The 21,531-nt window shown below is 46.7% G+C and overlaps 1 protein-coding gene across 1 annotated transcript in view; it reads left to right on the top strand.

Moving 5' to 3' along the window:
• The first annotated feature begins 987 nt into the window (after nt 1-987).
• The window catches only part of LOC144481197 (small nuclear ribonucleoprotein-associated protein B'-like), a 31,294-nt gene continuing 10,750 nt past the window's right edge, over nt 988-21,531 (top strand). Inside the window, exons 1-5 of the mRNA XM_078200730.1 lie at nt 988-1,133; nt 1,896-2,007; nt 5,641-5,781; nt 9,552-9,675; nt 11,365-11,493. Of these exons, the coding sequence (XP_078056856.1) occupies nt 1,003-1,133; nt 1,896-2,007; nt 5,641-5,781; nt 9,552-9,675; nt 11,365-11,493 (637 nt within the window). The 5' untranslated portion in view covers nt 988-1,002. The remainder of the gene's footprint in view (nt 1,134-1,895; nt 2,008-5,640; nt 5,782-9,551; nt 9,676-11,364; nt 11,494-21,531) is intronic.

Raw genomic sequence — 21,531 nt, 5'->3', positions numbered from 1 at the left:
TTAGTCCGATGACCACCACCACCCCCCCCCCCCCCTCGCCAACGTCAACACTATTGCTCCCCATAGATGCTGCTAAGCCTTACTGAGTATTTCCAGCATGTTACTTTTAGTCCCACTCCCCTACCCTTTTCCCCGTTGTTTTTTATAAATGGGAAGGCAATGGTGTGGTGGTGTTATCACTGGAATAGTAATCCCTACCCTAATGCTGTAGGGACCTGAGTTCAAATCCCATCATGGTGAAATTTAAAAATCTGGAATTAACAAGTCTAATAAATACCATGAAAGCTTTGTCAATTTGTCATAAAACCCATCGAGTTCATGTCCTTTAGGGAGGGAAATCTGCCATCCTTACCTGATGTAACCTACATGATTCCAGATCCACAGCAATGTGGTTGACTGAAATGCCCTAACTAGCCACTTTGTTCAAGGACAATTGGGGATGGGCAATAAATGCTGATCTTGCCAGTGACGCCCGCATTAAACAAATTGAACAAAATCTATGGTTTCACACAATCCAGTGTCCCTTGTTGAATCGGTGCGTGCAGTCGCATGAACCATGCTTGAGGATTGAGAAAGGCCATTCTGCCAGTAGTTCAACTGAGTTTGATCAGTAGCACAGTGGTTAACACTGCTGCCTCACAGTGCCAGGAATCTGGGTTCGATTCTGGCCTTGGGTAACTGTGTGTGGAGTTTGCATGTTCTCTCTGTTCCTGTGTAGGTTTCCACCGGGTGCTCTGGTTTTTCCTCCCACAGTGCAAAGATGTGCAAGTTGGATGGATTGGCCATGTTAAATTGCCCCTTAGTATCCAAAGATATGTAGGTTAGATGGATGAGGCATGGGAAATGTGCAGGGTTACAGGGACAGAACAGCCCACCTAGTTTCACCCTCCACTCTTTCAGAGTGTCAGTGCAGACTCGACGGACCTGATGGCCTCCTCCTGCACTGCCTTGTATCAGTAAACAATTGTCTCTTCTTTTCAGCCTATTGGAAAAAGTGCTAAAATGGTGCAATATCTGGATTACAGAATGCGGTGTGTACTCCAAGATGGCCGTGTCTTCATTGGCACTTTCAAATCTTTTGACCGGCACATGAACCTCATTCTTTGTGACTGTGATGAATTCAGAAGGTTAAAGTATGTATGAACGCTTTGATACCTTTCTGCTGTATGAATAATGACCTGGTTTTGGCTTTGATTCCAATTCCCTACTCGCACCAAGTCCTATTCACCGTTGCCCTGCTACAATGACTCCCAGTCTGAAAGGGCTTGCTTGTTTTTCCTTCAATTTTTTTAAATTCTTGTTTGCAAATCACTTTGTGGCCTTCCCCCTCTACTTCTGTAATCCCCTCCAGTTTTACCACCCTCGGATCTCTGTTCTGCCAACCCTGCTTCCTTCCACGCCCCTGATCATCCATTCTACAATCAATGGGTGAATGTGCCTTCAGATGCTGACGCCCTGACATTTCCTTTCTCTACCTCCTTCAGATGCTCCTTAAGATGTACCTTTGACCAAACTTTAGCCACCTCTCAAAGGATTGCGAATCTATGGAACTCACTGCCCCAGAGTGCAGTGGAGGCAGAATCAATCAATAGATTCAAAAAAGAGATAGATATGTTTCTGATGAGAAGTGGGATAAAGGGCGATGAGAAGCAGGCAGGAAAGTGGAGCTGAGACCAGGATCAGATCAATCATGACCATGTTAACTGGCGGAGCTGGCTCAAAGGGTTGAATTCCCTACTTCCGCTCCTAATTCCTATGTTCCACCTGTTCTAGTATCCTAATATATGATTTTTGTTGCAAACTTTGACTGTGAATGCTCTTGATTGGTATCTTGAGATATTTTATCATATTTGCATGGCATCGTTTAAGTTTCCTTTTGTTCCTGATTGGTGCAGGTCAAAGAACTCCAAGCAAGGCGAGAGAGAAGAAAAGCGGGTTCTTGGTCTTGTTTTGCTTCGAGGGGAAACACTTGTGACAATGACGGTGGAAGGGCCTCCTGTGAGAGAGGTAAAATGTCGTTCTCACTTCCGCTTTCTGCCCTTTCCACATTTAAAGGAGCATTGAATGGACTACCTACATGATGTATTCAAAAACAGTATGGTAAATACACCGGGAGATGGCAGCCCAGTGGTAAGATTGCTGGGCCAATAATCCAGCAGCCCAGGCTAATGTTCTGAGGTTGAAGGTTCATATCCCACCATGGCAGTTGGTGGAATTTTAAATTCCTTTATTCTGGAATTGAAAAGCCAGTCACAGTAATGATATCAATTGTCATTAAAATCCATCCAGTTCACTAATGTCCTTTTGAGGAAAGGAACTCTGCTGTCCTTGCCTAGTCTGGCCTACACGTGGCTCCAAATACTCAGTAAAGTTTCTGAGTCTTAAACTCCTCTCTGATATGGTATGGCGAGCCATTCAGTTCAAGGGCAACTAAGGATATGCAGCAAATGTGGGCCAGTGACGCCCACATCCCATGAAATAATACATTTTTTAAAAGTTCAGATTGTGAATCAAACATTCAATGTTCGCATCGAAACTTTGCCAATATATGACACTGATTGCCATTGAGGGGAATGAACAAGAGTTTAGTGTCAGTGTCCTGCGTGGGTTTTGGGAATCGGTGTGAGAAGAACATGGATGATATTCATAATGCAATTTTTTTTTTCAAACTTTCATAGAATCCCTACAGTGCAGAAAGAGGCCATTCGGTCCATCGAGTCTGTACTGACCACAATCCTACCCAGCCCCTATTCCTATAACCCCACGTATTTACCCTGCTAATCCCCCTGACGCTAGGGTCAATTTAGCATGGCCAATCAACCTAACTCGTACATCTTTGGACTATGGGAGGAAACCGGAGCACCCGGAGGAAACCTGGCGCTGTGAGGCAGCAGTGCTAACCACTGTGCCACTTTGATCTTTGGTTTTCAATATAATATAACATGGCATCATTGTTGCTTTCCCACAGGGATGTCCTGTCTTGGTGGGATATCTTGACTATGTTCCAGAGCAAGCATAATCATTGGATGCTCCCAAGAAACATAATTCCATTTTGTTGAATCTGCTTTGATATGGACAAAACTGGACAACTATTGAGTTGGCACACATGTCTGGCATGGAAGAGCTGGAAATAGTCTTAATGATGGCACACAGCTGCCTCACAGCATCAGGGACCTGGGTTTGAATGCGGCCTTGGGTGGCTGTCTGTGTGGAGTTTGCACATTTTTCCCTGTGTCTGCGTGCGTTTCCTCTAGGTGCTCCGATTTCTTCCCACAGTCCAAAAGATGTGCAGGTTAGGTAGATTGGTCATTCTAATTTGCCCCTTAGTGTCCAAAGATGTGTAGATTAGGATTAGCTTCGGTAAATGCGTGGGGTTACGGGGATAGGATGGAGGAGTGGGTCTGGGTAAGATGTTCCTTTGGAGAGTCAGTGCAGACCCAATGGGCTAAATGGCCTCCTGCACTATAAGGATTATATGGATTTTAAGCACTTGGCAAACTGAGGAAGATGTTTAGAATGTGTCAGGCACAGAATTTCCTCTTTGCAAGCAGGTTACAGTTTCTCTTTCAGTCTGCATGAGCTAGTGACTATCGCTTGTGGGAAATCATGTGGAATGCACTACCCTACCAGCTGTGGGGAGAGTTGTCTCTGGTAAGATGTAAACTCTGGTTTATGGATGGCCAGTACCATGAGGCATTGCAAACATGAAGCCAATGCCTTATGAGTCAACCAACCACTGATTCAGTTACACCTGAACAGCCTAAATGCTGAATGCAAAACAGTATCACTCATTTTTCAATAAGGCATTCCTTCAGACAATTTATTATTTTGTGAAATGTCTACAGCTTTAAACCTGCCCTTTGTGTTCTATCTTGAAATGTTATCTGCTGAGCTGAATGAGCTTGTGCGCTGGTGGGTGTGAGTGAGGGGGCAGGGGAATGGCAATGTTAATGGAAAGAAATAGAATACAATTTCAAATGTTGCATTAAACTTGATTAAATCTGCATTTAATCTATGCTTTTCCTTCTCCTGTGTTTCCAAATTTAGACACACATATATTCAAAAGTGGGCAGGCCAACGTTTAAGACCATAAGACATAGGAGCAGAATTAGGCTACTCAGCCCATTGAGTCTGCTCCACCATTCAATCGTGGCTGATATTTTTCTCATCCCCCATTCTCCTGCCTTTTCCCCATAACTCCTGATCCCCTTATTAATCAAGAACCTATCTATCTCTGTATTAAAGACACTCAATGACCTGGCCTCTACAGCCTTCTGCGGCAAAGAGTTCCACAGATTCACCACTGTCTGGCTGAAGAAATTCCTCCTCATCTGATTTAAAGGATCGTCACTTTAGCCTGAGGTTGTGCCCTCTGGTTCTCGTTTTTCCTACTAGTGGAAACATCCTTTCCACGTCCACTCTATCCAGGCCTCGCAGTATCCTGTAAGTTTCAATAAGATCCCTCCCTCATCCTTCTAAACTCCAATGAATACAGACCCAGAGTCCTCAACCGTTGCTCAATAGACAAGCTGAATGTCGTTTGGATGACTGCAATATAACATTTCTTGCTGAAGTGTGCATTTGGATATTTAAGAATATATTTTGCAGCTGTAAGAGATATTTCCAGTGATGAAGTAAACTTGTAATTGTTTGACTTCAATGAAAAATGGATATTGCACAGAGGTGGTAGCACAGAAACTTTACAATACGGAAGTAGGCCAGTTGGCCCATCAAGTCTGCACCGATAACAATCCCACCCACATGTCTGATTGTAGAAGGTCGTAGGTTCAAACCTGACCCCAGATGATTAGAACATAGAACAGTACAGTACAGCACAGAACAGGCCCTTCGGCCCATGATTGAGCACATTATCTATGCTTCAACGCAAACCTGAAGGAATGTTGGAAGAGCTTTCTCCACGCTCCCCTTCTTGGATGTGGAAGATTCCATGGCACACTATTTGAAGACCAGCAGGGCAACTCTCCTGACCAATATTTGCCCCTCTGCTAACATCTGGGAACATAATTATCCGGTCATGGTCGCCTTTGTCTGTGGGATCTTGCTGTGCAAATTGTGCTGCATTTCTTGAGGCAAAAAAGCGTTAGAAGTTCAGAAGAATACAAAACTCTCATGGGCTGTTTAATGAGTTTGTGGAAGGCAAATTCTTATTTTTGCTGTGGGATCTTGCTGTGTGCAAATTTGCCCATCTAGCAGCTGCTACACCTTGGAGGCGCCCATTAAATAATGAAGTGCGTCTGAAGATTCTGGGGTGTGAAAAGGTGCCAATCAAGCCTGTAAATGTGCTGCAGAGCATCACGTCTACTTTATCCACCAGCCTCCTTACAACAGCTATGACCAGCAGTTTTTTATTGCACCATTGTCACTTGTAATCTGACTACAGATAGGTGTGCTTGCTTTTCCTGTGCAGGCTGCCCCCTAAATGGAATATGGGCACAAGGCATTCAATGCAACAGACAGCACGTTGGTTGAAAGATAAATTTTAGATACAAAAATCCCAAGATGGATTGCCACTAAAATAGTGGGAGTGACCACCTATTGAGAGTTGAATTTCAGGTTTGAATTAAATGCTTCATTTCCACGGAATAACATTTCCCAATTATCTTGCATGTTTATGCGCAGGTTGGCATTTCCAGGGCACGTGTTGGTGGCCCTGGTGTGGGCAGAGCAGCAGGGAGAGGCATGCCACCCGGCATTCCAATGGTTCAGGTACCTGCTGGACTAATGGGACCAGTAAGAGGTATTGGAGGTCCCTCGCAACAGGTAAGAATAAACCATTGTCTATGCATGTTTCTGATTCCCTATCTAAACAAATTCTCAATCTGATACATGACGCTTTTTGAATGGGTATTTTTAGAACAGTGCAGGGTTTGAAACAAGTGGAGCAGTTGGGGAGAAAGGGGGATGAATTTCAACTCCAGAAAAAGGCTGGTATTAATTTGACTGCGTGTTACATACCTCACCCACTTTTCCTTTCCATTAACTAATCAATGCCTGTTTCATAACCCTGATGTGGAGATGCCGGCATTGGACTGGGGTAAACACAGTAAGAAGTCTAACAACACCAGGTTAAAGTCCAACAGGTTTATTTGGTAGCAAATACCATTAGCTTTCGGAACTAGCTGTCCCTTCATCAGGTGGGTGGGAGTTCTGGTTACAAACAAGGCACAAAGACACAAACTCAATTTACATGAATAATGATTGGAATGTGAGCCTTGACAGCTAATCAAGTCTTAAAGGTACAGACAATGTGAGTAGAGGGAGCATTAAGCACAGGTTAAAGAGAGATGTGTATTGTCTCCAGATAGGACAGCTAGTGAGATTTTGCACATCCAGGCAGGTTGTGGGGGTTACAGATAGTGTGACATGAACCCAATATCCCGGTTGAGGCCGTCCTCGTGTGCAGAACCTGGCTATCAGTCTCTACTCAGTGACTCTGCGCTGTCGTGAAGGCCGCCTTGGAGAACGCTTACCCGGAGATCAAAGGCTAAATGCCCGTGACCGCTGAAGTGCTCCCCCACAGGAAGAGAACACTCTTGCCTGGTGATTGTCGAGCGGTGTTCATTCATCCGTTGTCATAGCGTCTGTATGGTTTCCCCAATGTACCATGCCTCAGGACATCCTTTCCTGCAGCGTATCAGGTAGACAATGTTGGCCGAGTTGCAAGAGTATGTACCGTGTACCTGGTGGATGGTGTTCTCACGTGAGATGATGGCATCCGTGTCGATGATCCGGCACATCTTGCAGAGGTTGCTGTGGCAGGGTTGTGTGGTGTCGTGGTCACTGTTCTCCTGAAGGCTGGGTAGTTTGCTGCGGACAATGGGCTGTTTGAGGTTGTGCGGTTGTTTGAAAGGAAGAGTGGGGGTGTGGGGATGGCCTTGGCGAGATGTTCGTCTTCATCAATAACATGTTGAAGGCTCCGGAGGAGATGTCGTAGCTTCTCCACTCTGGGGAAGTACTGGACAACGAAGGGTACTCTGTCCACTGTGTCCCATGTTTGTCTTCTGAGGAGGTCGGTGCGGTTTTTCGCTGTGGTGCGTCGGAACTGTCGATCGATGAGTCGATCGCAACAGACTCCTCCAGACGCTGAAAGATGCCCTCATAAGAACAGGATATGGCGCTTGACTCATTGATTGACAGTTCCGACGCGCCACAGAAAAAAACTGCACCAACCTCCTCAGAAAACAAACACGGGACACGGTGGACAGAGTACCTTTCGTCGTCCAGTACTTCCCCAGAGCGGAGAAGCTACGGCATCTCCTCCGGAGCCTTCAACATGTTATTGATGAAGACGAACATCTCGCCAAGGCTATCCCCACACCCCCACTTCTTGCCTTCAAACAGACCATTGTCTGCAGAAAACTACCCAGTCTTCAGGAGAACAGTGACCACGGCACCACACAACCCTGCCACAGCAACCTCTGCAAGATGTGCTGGATCACCGACACGGATGCCATCATCTCATGCAAAAACAGCATCCACCAGGTACACGGTACATACTCTTGCAACTCGGCCAACGTTGTCTACCTGATACGCTGCAGGAAAGGATGGCCCAAGGCATGGTACATTGGGGAAACCAAGCAGACGCTACGACAACGGATGAATGAACACTGCTCGACAATCACCAGGCAGGCGTGTTCTCTTCCGGTTGGGGAGCACTTCAGCGGTCATGGGCATTCAGCCTCTGATCTCCGGGTAAGCGTTCTCCAAGGCGGTCTTCACGACACAGCGCAGAGTCGCTGAGCAGAGACTGATAGCCAGGTTCCGCACACATGAGGACGGCCTCAACCGGGATATTGGGTTCATGTCACACTATCTGTAACCCCCACAACCTGCCTGGATGTGCAAAATCTCACCAGCTGTCCTGTCTGGAGACAATACACCTCTCTTTAACCTGTGCTTAATGCTCCCTCCACTCACATTGTCTGTACCTTTTTAGGACTTGATTAGCTGTAAAGGCTCACATTCCAATCATTATTCATGTAAATTGAGTTTGTGTCTTTGTGCCTTGTTTGTAATCGGAACTCCCACCCACCTGACGAAGGGACAGTCTGTTCCAAAAGCTCGTCGCTTTTGCTCCCAAATAAACCTGTTGGACTTTAACCTGGTGTTGTTAGACTTCTTACTGTGTTTCATAACCCCACAGATGTTGAATTTAATTCTCATTTATCTTGACTCATTCCATTTAGAAACTTGCTCTGTACTGTTCAGGCATATCCAACATGGCAGTCCTTCAAGATTAAAATTAGTTTTTTTTAATGTTAACAAAGCTTTGTGTAAGTGATCTATGTTTCAAGCAAGGAGCAAGAACGCTCTCGTCTTAAAGTGTGCATCTCTATTTATAAAAGAGATTACTATTATGTCTCAGTCAGAAATATTTCCAGTAAGGAAATAGCCTAGCAATTGGGAAATTGATATACAACTGACTTACTGAACATTATTGAGATGCAAAGCCATTGTACAGACAGCATAAATATTTGTGTACTGCGTGGTAACTATCTCATGCCTCTTACTTCCGAGTTAGAGATCCTGGGTTTGATTCCAGCTCAAGGATTTGAGTACGTATTCTAGGCAAATGTTTAGCCATCTCATGTGATAGACCAGAATGGGTCATGCTATCTGTAAGGTTTTGCATAGTCTTTTGGGTGAGGCATACATGAGGGTCAAATAGCGGGTGTACACAGGGATGCCAATTTCAACTCTGCGGTAACAATTTTAAACATAGGCATCACCTATGACTCTGGAGCAGCACTCGTGCCTTCAAGTTGGAAGGTTGTGGGTTCAAGTCTCGCTCCAGAGGCTTGAGCACTGACCTAGGTTGATAGTGGTTAGCACTACTGCCTCACAGCGCCAGGGATCCGGGTTCAACTCCAGCCTCCGGTGACTGCCTGTGGAGTTTGCACGTTCTCCCTGTGTCTGTCTACATGGGTTTCCTCCCACACTCAAAATGTGCAGGTTGGCCATGCTAAATTGCCCCTTATTGTCAGGGGGATTAGCACAGTAAATGCTTGGGGTTATGGGGATAGGGCCTGGGTTGGATTGTAGTCGGTCCAGGCTCAATAGGCCGAATGGCCTCCTCCTGTACTGTGGTGATTCTCCTGCAGTATTGAGGGAGAGCTGCACTGTTGGTGGTGCTGTTACTTAGATGAGAAATTACAATTGAGATTCCCGTTTGTCCTCTGCATGGATTTTGTTTTTGTTTTGTATTTAATGTCACTATTTTGAACAGCAAATGAATTCTTTCTGGTAACCTGGTCGATCACCTCTACATCATTAAAATTGGACACCTGGTCATTTATCTCCTTGTATTAGAGACATTGCCATACATCGGTTGGCTTTGGTATAACAATGACTACACTTGTGAAAGCTTTGCACATCTTGAGATTGGGAAAGACACTAATACAGATTTCTTCTATTTGCAGTTGTTCACGTTTTGAAAGCTGCTATCTGCAAGTGGTTGAATGTTTGATCATTCTTAGGTGCTTAATCTACGCACTGTAGATCTACAGGGTTGTGTTTTATTTGCTGTTTAGGAAATGGCCCCTCAGACTAGAGGGCCTGGAGTTGCGCCCACTCCGAGCTTTTCTGCTGTTCCTCAACCTTACGTACCAATGAGGGGGACGCCGCCTGGTCTGAACCTTGGTGAGCCAAGGCCAGGTAAGTATTTGTCATGACTCTGGGTGAGGCCAAATATGCCATCCAGCAACTGAACTGTGCAAGATTTGCAGACTCTTCTCGATGTATATTTGTTTGACTCGAGCTGCATGGTGGTATTCAGTGTAGGTGGTAATCTGTTGGAGAGGATTGTCTGCTTGTATGATCTCTCCTGGTCATGTTATTGCCCAGGTGGTGAAGCTGGAAGTTATAATCAAGCAGGTTGTTGCCCTGTCCTAACCCAGAATGGAGCTGTTGCAGCTCTGAGTTTTAAAGCTTTGCACTACCGAGTTGCATGTCTTTCCAGCCATACAAGTTCTGAAATGGCCTTCCAAATCTTTTCCTCAGATGGTTGGAGCATGTCTGAAGTGTAATGTGACAGTTGATTCTGTGCATTGAAGCAAGCAGTCGGAATTATATTTCTTTATAATTGGCTTGTTTGCCAAAGGTGCAATTCAATGTGGCATTCCAGATTTGAATGGATGAAATGATTAACTTGATTTTACAAAATGAAATAGTGAGGGATTTAATAGATCAGATTGCTTGATAATACAAAAGATGAGGTTTGATTTGATTTATTATTGTCACATGTATTGGTATACAGTGGAAAGTATTGTTTCTTGCGTGTTATACTGACAAAGGATACCGTACATAGAGAAGGAAAGGAGAGATTGCAGAATGTAGTGTTAGTCATAGCTAGGGTGTAGAGCAAGATCAACTTAGTGCGAGATAGGTCCATTCAAAAGTCTCGCAGCGGGGAAGAAGCTGTTCTTGAGTCAGTTGGCACGTGACCTCAGACTTTTGTATTTTTTTTTCCTGATGGAAGAATGGGGTCCTTAATTATGTTGGCTGCTTTTCCAAGGCAAAGGGAAGTGTAGACCGAGGCAATGGATGGGAGGCTGGTTTGTGTGATGGATTGGGCTTCATTCATGACTCTTTGTAGTTTCTTGGGCAGAGCAGGAGACATACCAAGCTGTGATACTACTAGAAAGAATGCTTTCTATGGTGCATGTGTAAATGTTAGTGAGAGTCACAGCGGACATGCCAAATATCCTCAGTCTTCTGAGAAAGTGGTGGCATTGGTGGGGTTTCTTAACTATAGTGTCGGCATGGGGGACCAGGACAGGTTGTTGGTGATCTGGACACCTAAAAATGTGAAGTGGCACAGATGCTGCAAATCTGTTTCTTTTCCTCTTCAAAGATGCTGCCAGACCTGCTGAGCATTGTAAGATTTTATTTTGAGCTCAGGATGTGCACTTTGACTACTCCTGGGACAACTCGTCAGTCTCCCATGGCGTTGTATGTGGAATGCCAAAAGACTTTCATAAAGTCACCTCACCTGAAGGCTATAAGAACAGTAGATAATTGTATCAGGGCATGTAGGTACAAAGTGCTATATTTTGTCTTTATTTTCTTCAATGCTCCAGAACATAAGAGTTCCTTCAATTTAATTCTTGTCATTTGCTATTGTAGTTGAACAAAGTTGCACACCTCCATTGAGGGAAGATGTTTCTTCCTGCATGTTGTTTAGCTACAGGTTTTGAGAAAAATTTTGACCATGCTTGACTGGCTAGGTAGCTAGCCCACTAATGGTAAAAACTGTTGAAGTAGGAAGAAGTGTTAGCATAAGTAGACAAAGTGAAAGGTTGATCACTGCAAATTGCAAACATCCCATCTATCTCCATATTCCAGGTTTTATGAGGGCGCATCCTGCAATGAGACTTCCATTTGGACTGCCACCGATGGGAATGCCTTCTGGCAGAGGAGGTCCCATGGGAATTCCTCCAGGAATGAGACCACCAATGATGCCAAGGATGAGAGGCAAGTGTAAAAATAGTGTCACTTTGGGACATGCATGCTTCTCTTCAGTCATCTTAGTTGTTTAATAGTTTAGAGAAGTTTGATTTTCACCTTTCTGTGCTCCTGTAATCATTTCTTATTAGTCACAAGTAGGCTTACATTAACACTGCAATGAAGCTACTGTGAAAATCATCTAGTCGCCACACTACGGCACCTGTTCGGGTACACTTTCACTGTGGGAGGAAACTGGAGCACCCGGAGGAAACCCATGCAGACTCCACACAGACAGTGACCCAAGCTGGGAATTGAACCCGGGTCCCATGTGTGTGAGGCAGCAGTTCTAGCCACCGTGCCGCCCAGTGATGTTTGTGGCTTTTAAGTTAATTGTGTCTGCTATTTTTCTACTATTGTCAGTATCAGCCATGTTCATCATAGAATCATAGAAACCATACAGTGCAGAAGCAGGCCATTCAGCCCATCAGGTCTGCACCAACTCTCCAACAGAGCATCTTACCCAGACCATAAGCCCATGTATTTTTCCCGCTAATCCCCCTAACCTACACACCTAGGGACACTAATGGGCAGTTTAGCATAGTCAATCCACCTAATCTGCACATCTTGGGACTGTGGGAGGAAACCGAAGCATTCGAAGGAAACCCATACAGGTACTGGGAGAATGTGCAAACTCCACACAGTCACCCAAGGCCGGAATTGAACCCGGGTCCCTGGCGCAGTGAGCCAACAGTGCTAACCACTGTGCCACCATGCCATCGTTAAGATTGTGTAATGTTTACACTCACTGACAGTTCTTGACTTTGAGATTTTATGAAGGACAAACGTACACAGACATTTAGGCTCAGACACATTTTTATTGGCAGAATAAAATGCTCCTAATGCTTAATAGAAGAGCTCTAAACTGGTGTAATGACACCACATAACACTTGAAACAATGACTTATTAATAAAAGCCTCCACGAGAAACCACAGGCAAAACCCTACATTTCTGCTCAAACCGCCTAAGGATTTAGTTGCTACCTTTTACATCAGCCTCAATATCCCACAGATTGGCTTGCAACTCACCGCACAATTGGTCGTTCCAGCAGGAGCTGTAGGCTGTGAATCAGGTTGCCTGTTCTTGACCCTCCTTGATGACTGCAGTGCAAAACTCAACTGTCATTGAATCATAGAATCCCCTACAGTGCAGAAGGAGGCCATTTGGCCCATTGAGTCTGCACTGATCACAATCCCACCCAAACCCTATCCCTGTAACCCACATATCTACCCTGCTGGCCCCTTACACTAAGGGGCAATTTTCCATAGCCAATCAACCTAACCTGCACATCTTTGGAGTGTAGGAGGAAACCCACGCAGACTCAGGGAGAACGTGCAAACTCGACAGTTTGCCCTTTTGTGGTGAACCATCGTTGGTTCACCACTGGGGTTTGTTACTATGTTACTGTTGGGCTAGGGTGTTGTTACTGTGGGGGTTGTACTATGTTGTTGGGTTAGGGTGTTTACCTGTTATAAGAGTTATCATGGCACATTCCAGTGGGGTCCCGCCTCCGGTGGCGAGGTATAAGACCCCCTGCTCCGGCAGGACCCCTTCAGTCTGAACTGGTGTATTCGTGTTAGTAGTTCCATTGTTACTCTATTAAAGCCTTCAATACCGAAGCCTTGGTTCCATGTGCTTATTGACGCGCATCAATTTAATAGAGTAAACAGAAAACTCACAGCTGTACAACAAGAAAAAAAAACAGAGTATGGAACAGATTCTAAAACCGGATCGTCTGACACTGGACCCACGTGCGGTCGGTGCAGCTAACCCATTCGACCATTGGTGGAAGTGCTTTGAGGACTACCTGGCAGCCTCGGTAGCTATCACTACAGACAGTGATAGACTCCAGGTCCTCCACGCAAGGGTAAGCGACACGATTTACCTAGCCATTCGTGCAGCTCCCACTTACCAGGGTGCCGTCGAGCTCCTAAAGAAAAGGTACACTATGCCACCCAACGAGATACATGCTCGTTACCTCCTCGCTACACGACGTCGGCAGTCGGGCGAAACCATGGAGGATTATGCCAATGAGCTCCTGCAGCTTGCCAGGGGTTGCGACTGTAAGGACGTCTCCGCCGAACAGTATATGTACGACCTCGCCCGAGACGCGTTCGTAGCAGGGGTAGGGTCCTCGTACATCAGGCTTAAATTGCTGGAAAAGGGGAAACTCAACTTGACCCAGGCAATGGAGATGGCTGTGAGGTTGGAGGTGGCGTCGAAGAGCTTGGCGCTGTACCCCGAGGACTACGTGCAGTCAACGTGGTTGGAGCAAGCTCAGCTCCCTCCTCGCCCCGCTAACCCGCGCTCCCAGATCGATTCGACGACGGCGGCAGCTCCAGGTGGCCAGCGATGCTATTTTTGTGGAGGGGCCAAGCATCCATGGCAACAGTGTCCGGCAAGAACGGCAATCTGCAGCCAGTGCGGTAAAAAAGGCCACTATGGCAAAGTCTGCAGGTCCAAACCTAAAAACGGCAGTGCAGCTTGTAACCCTCCAGAACGGAGACAATCTCTTTCGGCGTCGCAGTACCCACGAGGTCCGACCACGTGCGATCCCAGGACGGCGCCATCGTGGCTGACAGAGGAGGAGGAAGACCACCAGGAGTCGCTGCGCTTGGCGCCCTCGCCCACGTGCGATTCATGGGGGCGGCCATCATGGTCCACGACGACTAGGAGCGACCAGCAGGGGTCCTCAGCATCCACATCGGCAGTATGCAGTGACGCCCAGGGGCCAACGGTGGCGTCGATCTCCCTGGATCAGACCAGGCATTACAGACTGGAACATTCTATGATGGAGGTAAAGGTTAGTGGCAGAACTGTGAATTGTCTGTTTGACAGTGGAAGCACCGAAAGTTTCATACACCCTGAAACTGCTAAAAGGTGTGGACTCCGGATTCTCCCTGCCAAATAGACAATTTCCATGGCATCACGGTCCCGGTCTGTACCGATCCAAGGACGATGTATGGTAACTCTTGAGGTACAGGGCACAATTTACGAGCAATACAGGCTCCTTGTGCTACCTCACCTTTGCGCGCCAATTCTCCTCGGACTAAACTTTATGGTCCACATGAAGAGTGTGATCCTACAGTACGGTGGGCCACTCCCTTCACTGGCAGTAGGGAATCAGCCGCAGCCTCCAAATTGCCCAAAGCGCCCCGCGTGCAATCTATCCACCCTGAAAATCACTACACCATCCCTTTTTAAAAATCTGGTACCTGGCTGCAAGCCCATCGCTACTAAAAGTAGGCGTTACAGCGCTGAGGACCGGATCTTTATTAGATCTGAGGTTCAGCGGCTCCTCAAGGAAGGGATCATACAGGCCAGTGCTAGTCCGTGGAGAGCGCAGGTCGTGGTAGTCAAAAGCGGGAACAAACCTCGGATGGTCATCGACTATAGTCAGACCATTAATCGTTATACGCAGCTGGATGCGTATCCTCTCCCGCGCATTTCTGATATGGTCAATCAGATTGCGCAGTACCGAGTGTTTTCTACCATAGACCTTAAGTCCGCCTACCATCAACTCCCCATCCGCCCAGAGGACCGACAATATACGGCTTTTGAGGCGGATGGTCGTCTATACCAATTCCTCAGGGTTCCATTTGGTGTCACCAATGGGGTCTCGGTCTTCCAGCGTGCTATGGACCGAATGGTGGACCAGAACGGGTTGCGGGCTACCTTCCCGTACCTGGATAACGTCACCATCTGCGGCCATGACCAGCAGGACCACGACACGAATCTCCAACACTTTCTGCGCACTGCATCTCGCCTGAATCTGACCTATAACAGGGAGAAGTGCGTATTCCGTACGCGTAGGTTAGCCATCCTCGGATACGTGGTGGAAAACGGGGTCATTGGCCCTGATCCAGACCGTATGCGCCCACTCACTGAACTTCCCTTGCCTGCTAGCACGAAAGCACTGAGGAGATGCCTCGGGTTTTTTTCGTATTATGCACAGTGGGTCCCCAACTACGCGGACAAAGCTCGTCCGCTCATTAAGTCCACGACCTTTCCACTTACGCTGGAGGCCCAATTGGCCTTCAAGGTTTTGAAGAGCGACATCTTGAAAGCCACGATGCACGCGGTGGATGAATCCATCCCTTTCCAGGTGGAGAGTGATGCATCTGACTTCGCCCTAGCCGCCACACTAAACCAGGCAGGCAGGCCCGTCGCGTTCTTTTCCCGCACCCTTCAAGGCCCAGAAATTCGGCACTCAGCGGTGGAGAAGGAGGCTCAGGCCATTGTGGAGGCAGTCAGACACTGGCGCCATTACCTGGCAGGGAAGCGGTTCACCCTGATCACGGATCAACGATCCGTGGCGTTTATGTTCAGTAACACGCAGAGGGGCAAGATCAAGAACGATAAGATCTTGCGGTGGAGAATTGAGCTCTCCACCTATAATTACGATATTATGTATCGTCCAGGGAAGCTCAATGAGCCCTCGGATGCCCTCTCGCGCGGAACATGCGCCATCATGCAGGAGGACCGCTTGAAGGCTCTCCACAATGATCTGTGTCATCCTGGAGTCACCAGACTCTACCACTTCGTCAAAGCCCGCAACCTGCCTTACTCGGTGGAGGATGTCAGGTCAGTGACTAGAAGCTGTCGGATTTGCGCAGAATGCAAACCACACTTTTATCGACCAGACCGGGCACAATTGGTCAAGGCCACTCACCCTTTTGAGAGGCTGAGTGTGGATTTTAAGGGCCCCCTTCCCTCAACGGACCGGAATGTCTATTTTCTCAACATAATAGACGAGTATTCCCGGTTTCCGTTTGTTTTCCCCTGTGCGGACACGTCAACTGCCACCGTCATTAAGGTTTTCAGTGAACTTTTTACCCTGTTCGGGTACCCCTGCTACATTCATAGCGACAGGGGCTCGTCGTTCATGAGCAACGACTTGAGGCAATTCCTGCTCTCATTCGGGATTGCCTCTAGTAGAACCACGAGCTACAACCCTAGGGGTAACGGACAGGTGGAAAGGGAGAATGCTACAGTCTGGAAGGCTGTCCTACTGGCACTGAAATCCAGGGGCCTTCCAGTCTCCCGTTGGCAGGAGGTCCTTCCAAATGCGCTCCATTCTATCCGCTCCCTCCTGTGTATGGCAACCAATGCTACTCCCCACGAGAGGATGTTCTCATTCCCTCGGAAGTCGTCCTCGGGGACCTCATTGCCAGCCTGGTTGACGTACCCAGGACCCGTCCTTCTGCGGTGACATGTGAGGGCTCGCAAGTCTGACCCCTTGGTCGAACCGGTCCAACTCCTCCACGCCAACCCTCAGTATGCCTATGTGGCATATCCTGACGGGCGAGAGGACACTGTCTCCATTAGAGACCTGGCGCCCGCAGGGGACGTAGCAACTCCTGTCGCTCCTATTCCCCCAGTCACGAATCCACTACTCATTACTTCCCCAGACGTGGCGCGGTCAGCACCGGGACCAGTGCATAACACTTTTACTCCCATGTACAGCTTGCCTGAGACTCGGAGATCGGCGCCACCATCATCATCACCACCACCAATACCACCAAACGTTCCAGGATCCCCTGCACCATCGCCTCACCAGGGCCGGCCGGCCCGGGAGTCCTTGAGGGGACAGCCAGACGTTGCTTTGGAAAGAGCGCCACCACAAGCACCTGCTCCGGTTTCGCAACCGGTGTTGAGGAGATCGCAGCGTCGGTGCGGTCCTCCAGACTGTCTGGACTTGTGAATCCTGTGATTTGTCTGTTATTGTCTGTTTATATGACCTGTTTTTCGTGCACCCCGCCACCTTTTGTTCTTAAAGGAGGGGTGAATGTGGTGAACCATCGTTGGTTCACCACTGGGGTTTGTTACTATGTTACTGTTGGGCTAGGGTGTTGTTACTGTGGGGGTTGTACTATGTTGTTGGGTTAGGGTGTTTACCTGTTATAAGAGTTATCATGGCACATTCCAGTGGGGTCCCGCCTCCGGTGGCGAGGTATAAGACCCCCTGCTCCGGCAGGACCCCTTCAGTCTGAACTGGTGTATTCGTGTTAGTAGTTCCATTGTTACTCTATTAAAGCCTTCAATACCGAAGCCTTGGTTCCATGTGCTTATTGACGCGCATCACCTTTTTATGACAAAAAATGATCAAATATATCAAAGCACATTCTTTGAGACATCCTGATTGGATGGTCTGTGCTTAGCATCTTTTAATCTCTTTTAGTCTGGTTCCTGCTTTAGTCCAGGCAAACCATTCTTCATGATGTTGTTTCCAAGACCAAAACAATGGATCCTATTCAGGTGTGTTAAAGTTTATTTATTAGTGTCACAAGTAGGCTTCCGTTAACACTGCAATGAAGTTACTGTGAAAATCCCCTAGTCGCCACACTCGGGTGCCTGTTTGGGTACACTGAGGGAGAATTCAGCATGACCAATGCACCTAACCAGCATGTCTTTCAGGCTGTGGGAGGAAACCGGAGCATCCGGAGGAAACCCACACAGACACGGGGTGAATGTGTACACTCTGCACAGGCAGTGACCAAGCCATCAATCGAATGTGATACAGTCCATTTCTCCCTAGCTGTTGTTGATCATTGTTTGTATAGTGGCTGCTGTCTTGGGCTATCAGCTCTGATGGCCTCCCAGTTAATTTAGTTGGATTGTCTAATGGCTACAGTTTTGTCTTTGAGATTGTTATGTCCCATGCCTTGGTTTCAGTATCAACATGTTTTGAAGATTAAACCCTCGCAGTACGCTTTGAGGTTTGGCCTGTTCACAGTATTTATGTCCATGAAGCTTTTGGGATTTTATATTTAATAAAAGTCCAGTTGGAGGGGATTCTGACTGTACAATTGCAAGCATCTGTTGGCTGTCTTTGCTGCTAGTTCCCACGTCCCCTTGCTTTAGCCCTGAAGCTGCCTTTCTCTTTGGCCACAGCTTTCTCTTTCCTCCGTGATGGATCTCTCATGCCCTTGTCAAGCTTAACTTGTCCGTGAAATCTATTTCCTGCTCTGGTGATCACATTCCCACCATGCTGCTGGCCACTCTCCTTTCCCTTCCCAGCCCTGTGGCTCATTGTCCTTGAAGCTATCTTGAAACTCCTTCCTCAAAACTCAACCTTGACCCTTCTTGTTCTGGGTTCCAACTTTTCTTTCCTCAAGTCCATGAAAGTGTAGTTGCATCCTAAGTCCTCTCGAATTTAGATTTCCGAAACAACAGACTCAACCATAGTCAATGATGACTTACTCTGACCTGTGAGAATATGGTGTATTCTGACTTCTTTACTGACTTTCACATGATCCTTTTCTGATGCCTCACAATTGTCCCACCCCCAACACCACTATCTCCACAATAGCTTTCCTTCCTGTCCCCAGCACTGAAATCTTTCAACAATCCATACATTAGAACCTATTTTTTTTTTAATTGCCAAACTTTCCAAAGAATTATCATAAGCTATCCTGAATTTATTTTCTGCTAGTGAAGCAGTGGCCATAAGACGTAGGAGCCTTACCCCCATAACCCTTGATTCCCTTACTGATTTAAAACTGTCAGCCTTGAACATACTTAACAACTTTTCCCAAAGGGTTGTGAATCTGTGGAATTCACTACCCCAAAGTATGGCGGATGCTGGGACAGTGAACAAATTTAAGGAAGAGTTAGACAGATTTTTAATTGGTAGTGGGTTGAAGAGTTATGGGGATAAGGCAGGAAAATGGGGATGAGGAGCATATCAGCCATGATCGAATGGTGGAGCAGACTTGATGGACTGAATGGCCCAATTCTGCTCCTATATCTTATGAATGACCCAGAACTCTGGTAAAGATTCACTTCCCGCCGTGGGCCAGTGACGCAATAACAAACGCATCTAACTACAGATCAGAAAATTCCAGGTTCGACTACTGGCGAGCTCACTGTGATACTTTAACAATAGTTCATCAACCCCATGTTAGCTTCTATTTTTAAAAAAAAACCTGCCAGAAGAAAGTCCCCTTCATCTCCGTCTTAAATGGGTAATCCCTTACTCTTGAGATTATGTCCTCTGGTCCTGGGCTCTCCTTCAAGCAAGAACAACCTCTCCGCATCCACCCTGTCAAACTCCCTGCGGGTTTGTTTCAGTGAAGCAGTAGATTATTGCAGCTATATTCATACTGTCTATTTTCTTTTTTAAGGTCCTCCAGGATCGAGAACACATCCTCCAAAGCCGTAAGGATGGATCCAAGAGGAATGTTATCATCTGGTTTTACAGTAATTACAAAATAACAGTGTCTTTGAAGCCTTTTCCTCTAAAACAAATTTAGTTCATGAAATTGTTCTGTTTCTTTTCATTCAACCTGCACGTATGACCATGAACTTTTTGAATGATTGGCAGGGGTGGGTTCAAAACCGTTTGCAGCATTGGTGACAGGTGAGCTCCCCCTGCTGTCCTCCAACATGTACAATGCCTTGGTTTTGGATCACACAGGGGAAGGGCCCAGTTGTCTGCATGATAGTCAAAGGAACCCTTCGGTTGCTGTGTTTGTTTGTTTCACAGACCTTGGGGATTTGGTCAGATTCTTTGACATCCCATACAATAGGCAGACCTCATTTATTTGATCTTCCTTTAGTGAAGGAAGATATGTAGGCCCTGATGATAAAATTAAGGTTTATGGCTTTGGAGGCCTAAAACGATGTCTGTGGCATGTGTACACACTTCTGGTGCAAACAATTATTTTATTCATTTATGGGATGTGAGTGTCACTGGCTAGTCCAGCATTAATTGCCCTTGAGAAGGTAATGGTTAGCTGCTTTCTGGAACTGCTGCAGTCCTTGTGGTGTAGGTACACCCACAGTGCTGTTGGGGAGGACATTCCAGGATTTTAACCCAGCAACGGTAAAGGAACGGCAATATGTTTCCAAGTCAAGATGGTGAGTTGATTGGAGGGGAAATTCCAGGTATTGGTGTTCCCATGTATCTGCTGCCTTTGTCCTTCTAAATGGTAGAGATCATGAATACTGCCCAAGGAGCCTTGATGAGTTCCTGCAGTGCATCTCTTGTAGACGGTACACCCTGCTGCCACTGTTTGTCAGTGGTGGAGGAAGTGAATGTTTGTGAAAGGGTTGCCAATCAAGAGGGTGGTGGTGTTGAGTTTCTTGAGTGTTGTTGGAGCTGCACTCATCCAGGCAAGGGAAGAGTATTCCATCACACTTCTGACTCGAGCCTTGTAGATGGTGGACAGGCTTTGGCAAGTCAGGAGTTGACTCTAGTCACCACAGGATTACTAGCCTCGGATCTGCTTTTGTAACCACAGTATTTATATGGCTGGTCCAGCTTAGTGTCGAGTAAATGGTAGCCCACAGAATATTGAAAGTGGAGGATTCAGTGATGCCATTGTTTGTCAAGGGGTGATGGTTAAATTCTCTCTTGTTGGAGATTCTCATTGCCTGGCATGACTGTTACTTGCCACTTGCCAACCCAAGCCTGGATCTTGTCTCGGTCTTGCTGCATTTCAATATGGCCTATATCAATATCTGAGGAGTCCGAAATCATGGTGTGTACAGTGTTGGTCAGGGCATTGACATGTGCATGTTAAATAAGCCTCTATCAGCAGTATGCAGAATAGTTAGATCAATGGCTCAGTCAGCATATAATGTATATTTGATGCCTGGAATTTTATTATGGAGCTCAGTGCTCCATTTGAAAGTGGATTATAATCCTAGCCCCTTTTTTTTGGGACTACTCTGGATCATGGATATTCCTTGGACGGTCACCCTCACTTTAAAGTTGTGAAAATTGGGCTCACAGACAAGTAAATGGATCTGAAACTGATTTAACTCTTGAAGGAAAGGAACCAACAGAATACCATCCTCTTGCTTCTCGGCCTTTTGGCTGAGATCAAGTGTAGTATGGATCAGATGCTGCACTTGGTTGAGGTCATTAGGTTACATTTAAGCTTTATATTCGTATGAAGCAATTTTTAAAAGCGGCATTTCGGCCTTTTGGCTAAGATGCAAATGAGATCAAGCCTTGGAGGAGGAAACCGCCCCCTCCTCCAATCAGCTTGGCTCATGTAG

This window comes from Mustelus asterias, chromosome 2, assembly GCF_964213995.1.
Source record: "Mustelus asterias chromosome 2, sMusAst1.hap1.1, whole genome shotgun sequence".
Taxonomy (NCBI): Eukaryota; Metazoa; Chordata; class Chondrichthyes; order Carcharhiniformes; family Triakidae; genus Mustelus; species Mustelus asterias.
This window is presented reverse-complemented; position numbering and strand designations above follow the sequence as displayed.